General features: G+C 50.1%; 1 protein-coding gene across 1 annotated transcript; it reads right to left on the bottom strand.

Moving 5' to 3' along the window:
• Positions 1-5,002: 5,002 nt before the first annotated feature.
• Positions 5,003-6,166, bottom strand: LORICRIN (loricrin cornified envelope precursor protein; the record flags this gene model as incomplete). Its single annotated transcript, XM_080691944.1, has 1 exon — positions 5,003-6,166. The coding sequence occupies one exon, from the start codon at positions 6,164-6,166 to the stop codon at positions 5,003-5,005; it is 1,164 nt and encodes a 387-aa protein (XP_080548070.1).
• Between the last annotated feature and the right edge of the window lie 468 nt (positions 6,167-6,634).

Below are 6,634 nucleotides of genomic sequence, written 5' to 3' on the forward strand. Positions count from 1 at the left end.
GCTGCTAGGTATTTGGGCTCCCAGCTTCTGCAAAAGACACATACTGTTTTCTCCTGTTAAAAAAAATATGGAAGAAAAAATGGGAACACAATGACGGGGACCAGAGCCTGCCGCACAGAGAGGCGGACACTGGAGCCAGCGAGACCGGGACCAGAGCCAGCGAGGCCAGGACTGGAGCCAGCGAGGCTGGAACTGGATCCTGCTGCACAGCAAGGCCAGGACTGGAGCCAGCGAGGCTGGAACTGGATCCTGCTGCACAGCAAAGGGCCAGCGGGTCCCTGCAACTGCAGTCAGGAAGCACTTGAAGCTGCTGCCGCCTCACCTCATCTCTCAGCAGATTCCCAGATCCAAGTGACCTCTATTAAAAAAATTAGTTGTGAGTAGATCATCTTGTCAAAGTTACTCACCTTCTGGCTTTCAGGATTTCAGTAAGTGAGAATCAGTGTGGAAAAGAAAAGAAGGACTTCCAAGGAAGAAAGAAACTGTAGTCGATCTGATGTGGAGAAATAGAAGCTCTAATACATTATTAGTGGGATTGCAAATTAATGCAACCACTTTAGAAAACAGTATGGAAGAGCCTCAGAGGAGTAATAACGAACTCATCATATGATCCAGCAATACCACTCTGGGTATCAGCCCAAAGGAATGAAAACCAAAATACCAAACTGATTGATGAATAACTATGTTCATAGCCTCACAGTTTACCAGTGCCAAATTGTGGAACCAGCCAAGATGTCCTTCAACAGATGAGGTATTATAAACTATGGGATACGTACACAATAGAATTTTACCCAGCCATAAAATAGAACAAAATTATGGCATTTACAGGGAAATGTCACAAAAAATAAGAAATCAGATGCTTTCCCTAATATGTGAAAACTAGGGAGAAATGAGTAATAGGAGGAACTCTACCTGAAGAAGGGCCCCTATAGAGGAGCAATTAAGGTGACCTTCTGAGGGGATGGGAGGGGGAAGAGGGAAACTCTTTAAAGCACATGATGTACTTAAACAAACATATCAAAGTCAATCATGAAACCAAGCATGGGAAGGAGGGAGGGAGAGGGAAGGGGATAGGGCTTGGGTAAGGGTTAATTGGGTGATGTGTGTATGTATATCTCCACAAGTTTCTAACCCCATTAAGATGTATGACTACAGTGCGCCAATAAAAATTTATTAAAAAAATAAAAGGATCACTCACCAGATCCAAGTGGGATTTATCGAAGGGATGCAAAGATGGTTAAACATCTGGAAACTTGAATGTCACATAAATAGAATAAAGACAAAAAGTCGGGCGTGTTGGCGCATGCTTGTAATCCCAGTATTCGGGAGGCTGAGACCGGAGGATTGCAGTTTGCAGACAGCCTCAGCTACTTAGTGAGGCCCTCTGCAACTTAGTGAAACCCTCTTTCAAAATAAAGAATAAAAAATAGGGCAGAAGGTGTAGCTGGGAGGTCAAATGCCCCTGGGTTCCATTCCCAGACCCGCAAAAAAAAAAAAAAAAAAAAAAAAAAAAAAACAAAAGACAAAAAGAAAAAAGTACATATAATCATATAAATAAGGTGTAGAAAAAACATTTGGCAAAAGTTGATATTCTTTTATGATAAAAAAAACTCTCAATAGATAAGGTATAGAAGAAAGCCACCACCACATGATAAAGGCCACATATTTGTGGCTAACATCATATTTAATGGCATAAAGCCAAATTTTTTCCTGTAAGACAAAATGGTCTTCTCTCACTACTTCTATTCAACATTGTATTCAAAGTTGTAGTCAGAGCAATTAGGAAGTGGGGGAAAGAAAATAATTGGAAATACACATAGACTAATGGAACAGAATAAATCCATGCATTTGCAGTCAATTGGTTTTTGACAAACATACCAAGAACTCAACAAGGAAAGGATAGTCTCTGTATTTTTATTTTTATTATTGGCATAAGAATTGGACCCAGAGGCATTCTACCTTCAGGTTACACCCCCAGCCCTCTTTCTTATTTTGAATTGGGGTCTCACTAAGTTGCTGAGGGCCTCACTGAATTGCTGAGGTTGGCTTAGAATCTGAGATCCTCCTGTCTTAGTCTCCCAAATATTGAGATTAAGGTGTGTAACACCACATCGGTGTGCACGGTCTTTTTAACAAACGGTGTTGGAACAACTGGTAGTCAAATGTAGAAGAATGAAATTAGAACCTTATGTCGTGTCATTTATGAAAATCAACCCAGGATGGACTAGATACCAGTTTCACAGTCTGAAATATAAGACCTGAAACTGTAAAACTACTAGAAGAAAATGTAGGGGAGAATCTTCATGGCATTTGGACTGAGAAATGGTTTTTTTTTTTTGATATGAATCCCAATGCACAAGCAAGAAAAGCAAAAATACACAGGTGTGATTGATTGATGACATCAAATTAAAAAGCTTCCACACAGCCAAGGACATAAGTAACAGAGGGAAATGGCCACCTACAGAATAGGAGACAATATTTGCAGCCATCCATTTGATAAGGGGTTAGTATCCAAAGTACATAAAGAGCTCAAACCACTTCCTAAGAAAACAAATAACCCAACTGAAAACTGAGCAAGAGATCTATCTAAACAGATGTTGATCAAAAGAAGACATACAGATGGCCAATAGGTATATGTAAAATGTTCAAAATCAGTATTATCTGAGAAATGCAAATTATGACTGCACCTTAATGAGGCCACACCTGTGTGTGCTGCTATAATAAATTGCCCACGACTGAGCGATTTATAAAGAGGTTTATCTTTCCAGTTGTGGAGGCTGGGAAGTGCCCCATCAAGTCACTGGCAGGCTCTGTTGTGGTGCAGGCTGTTTCCAAGGTAGTACGATGATGCAGCTTCCAACAAAGGAAAGAAATTGCATATCTTTCATGGTGGAAGGCAGAAGGACAAGGTGAAGGGGGGAGGAGTGAATACTGTGTGAAGCCTCTTTAATTGGTGCATAACAGTCCTGCAGAATAGTGAGTTTCACAGTGGGATATTTATCCAGCAGAAGAGATACTCTGAGCCGGGCGTGGTGATGCACACTTGTAATCCTAGCATTTGGGAGGCTGAGACAGGAGGATCGCGGGTTTGCAGACAGCCTCAGCTACTTAGTGAGGCCCTTTGCAACTCAGGGAGGCCCTGTTTAAAAAAAATAGTGCTGGGGGTGTAGCTTGGAGGTAGAATGTCCCTGGGTTCCATCCCCAGTACTAAGAAGAAGAAGGAGGAGGAAGAGAAGGAAGAGGAGGAGGAGGAGGAGGAGGAGGAGGAGGAGGAGGAGAGGATAAGAATAAGAAGAAAAAGAAGAAGAGATACTCTGATCACTTTCATTTCACAGTGCACCGTGTCTTTTCTTGGTCTCCTCCCTACCTCTGGGTTTCTTCATCTACCCTACTGGTCTCCTTTCTATTTTCATGAGAGCCCTCCTTTTTAATTTTTTTATTTTTTCATATGACCCGTGAGTTTCTGAGTCTGGCTTATTTTGCCTAACATTTCGCCTTTCAGTTTCATTTATTTTTTCTGCAAAGAACATGTAAGTTCATGATGTTCTTTAAAACTCCATTGTGCACACACACCACTCTTTAAAAACCCATTTATCTGTTCACCAGCACCTAGGCTGATTTGGTCACTTGGTTGTTGTAAATTCTGCTGCTGTAAATACGGGTATGCACGTATCACTATAGTATGATGACTTTAGTTTTTGTGGGTAAATACCAAGGGCTTTTAGAGAACCTCCATACTGATTTCCTTGACCTCTCTGGTACTGATATTTATGGTACTGATATTCTCATACACGTATGCTGTGTCTTCCTAAGTTGCATGAAGCCCCTTCAAAAGGGCAGAAAATATCTTTCCTATTTCCCTAGGACCCTACAGATGCCTAAATAGGGTTCTTACACACTGTAGAAGCCCATGCATATCTGATATCGCTTCTCTGTGAGTTTGGGCAGCTTAAGGTAAAATTCTTAATGAGAAGCCACCCTGCTTGACCTTACCGATTAAGCTATGGACCAAGATAGCATCTCCCCAGGGCAGCCTGTATAAAACAAACAAACAAACAAACAAACAAACAAACAACCAGCTCTGAGCTCATTGTGGCTACCCAGTTCACGGAAGAGTTTAGTGAAAGCCTTTACTGATTGATTGGGGATCACTTCTTTTTTTAAAGCCATAAACCAGGTGTCCACAACGTTTTCCAGCCATTACTTTCTTGCTGATTCCCATCCATCCACCCAACCTCCTCCCAAATAGAGTATTTTCTTTTTTAATTTTTTTGCGGTACTGGGGATGGAACCCAGGGGTATTCTAACTCTGAGCAACACTCCCAGCCCTATTTTTTTTTTTTTTTTGGTGGTACTGGGGTTCCTGGAAGCCCTTCTACCTCCGGGCTACACTCCCAGACCTATTTTTACATTTTCATTTTTGGAAACAGGGTCTCCTAAGCCAGCGCACGCGGCTGGCTTCGAACCTGCGCGATCCTCCTGTCTCTGCCTCCCAAGCGCGGGGATTACAAGCGTGCGCCACCACGCCCGGCCCCAGCCCTATTTTTTATTCTTTATTTTGAAACAGGGTCTCACTGAGTTGCAGAGGGCCTCACTAAGTAGCCGAGGCTGTCCGCGAACCGCGATCCTCCTGTCTCACACCACCACGCCCGGCTCTAGAGTATTTGTTGGACGAGCTTAAGTGTGTGTTCGTGCATGGCTGGAAGAAAGAAGATTAGGATGGAATGGATAAACTTGAGAACCATAAACACTGCCGGAGGCTCAGAGATTCTCATGAATTGCAATTTTATTGACAGAGGAGGCATAGGAGTGTGTGTGTGTGGGGGGGGTAGGTAGGTAGTCGTGCAGAAAACACTGCCGAAACAGATGCAGCCGGGATAACTCGCTGGCTGCTTAGGTTGTGGGGATAGGACGGGGAGGATCAGGAAACCTCGTGCAATCTCATGAGGACGCCAAGCCCAGGGGGCGCGCGCGGAGAGCTCCGGCAGCAGCCTCGGGGGCCTTATTTGCACGGCCAGCTAGGCGCCTGCTTCTGCTGGGTCTGGTGGCAGATCGGGACACCCTTGCCACCCCCAGAGCCGCCGCCGGAGGAGCCCCCGCCGCAGCCGGAGCCCCCACCACCGCCGCCGGAGGAGCCCCCGCCGCAGCCGGAGCCCCCACCACCGCCGCCGCTGGAGAAGCAGCCGCCGCCGCCGCCCCCGGAGGAGCCCCCGCCGCAGCCGGAGCCTCCACCGCCGCCGCCGCTGGGGAAGCAGCCGCCGCCGCCGCCCCCGGAGGAGCCCCCGCCGCAGCCGGAGCCGGAAGAGCCGCCGCCGTAGCTCTGCTGGGGGGCGCACGAGGTCTGGCTGCTCTGCTGCGGGGCGTAGTAGCCCGAGCCGCCGCCGCCGCTGCAGCCGGAGCCTCCGCCGCCGGAGTAGCCGCCGCTGCCGCCGCCGCCGGAGTAGCCGCCGCTGCAGCCGGAGCCGCCGCCGCCGGAGTAGCCGCCGGAGCCGCCGCAACCGGAGCCGCCGCCGCCGGAGTAGCCGCCGGAGCCGCCCGAGGAGCCGCCGCCGTAGCTCTGGCACTGCTGGTCGGAGCCGCCGGAGTAGCCGCCGGAGCCGCCGCCGCCCCCAGAGTAGCCGCCGCCGCAACCGGAGCCGCCGCCGCCCCCGGAGTAGCCGCCGCTGCAGCCGGAGCCTCCGCCGCCGCCTCCGGAGTAGCCGCCGGAGCCGCCGCAACCGGAGCCGCCGCCGCCGCCGGAGTAGCCGCCGCTGCTGCAGCCGGAGCCGCCGCCGCCGCCCCCGGAGTACTTGATGCCCCCTCCGGAGCCGCCGCCGCCGCCGCCGGAGCCCCCGCCGCAGCCGGAGCCGCCGCCGCCGCCGGAGTAGCCGCCGCCACCGGAGTAGCCGCCGCTGCTGCAGCCGGAGCCGCCGCCGCCAGAGTAGCCGCCGCCCGAGTACTTGATGCCGCCTCCGGAGCCGCCGCCGCCGCCGCCGCAGCCGGAGCCGCCCCCTCCGGAGCCGCCGCCGCCGCAGCCCGAGCCGCCGCCGCCGCTAAAGAAGCCGCTGCCGCCGCCACCGCAGCCGCCTCCGCCGCCGCCACCGCTGCCGCCGCCGCCGCCACCGCCGGAAGTCTTCCCGCAGACCACTGGGGGGCAGGGGGTGGGCTGCTTTTTCTGGTGAGACATCTTGTTTGCAGAGGAAAGGGAACCTGGAAGGAGAGAGGAGCATCACTCACTGGACCAGCGGACCCAAGGAGCATCACTGGACCAGTGGTCCAGCAGAGAGGGATGCTGTATCCATGGCAACGCCCTGGGGCTCCCCTGCAGCCTCTCAGTTGGGACTTCTCAGCGGGGATCGCTACTTTTGGGGGAAAGTTGGTTATCTCCCCAGCCTTTTTATAGCTCAGTTAGGGGTGTCTCTCCCCAATTCCCAGCTCTGTCTGATCTCTGTTGTGAGGTTTTTGGGGATAGATCACCCACATGCCTGCCTGCTTTTTCATTCCCTGTAAATTGAGACAGTTTGCATACTTTATTTCTCAGGTCTCTTCCAATGCTAATACTGACTCCTTTAATTCAAATAGAAAATTATTACAAATCTCTATCTCGGATGGGCAAGTTTACCCATGTCCAGCACAATAAAAGAAGTTTTGCTGG

This window comes from Muscardinus avellanarius (genome assembly GCF_963383645.1).
Source record: "Muscardinus avellanarius genome assembly, chromosome: 3".
Lineage (NCBI taxonomy): Eukaryota > Metazoa > Chordata > Mammalia > Rodentia > Gliridae > Muscardinus > Muscardinus avellanarius.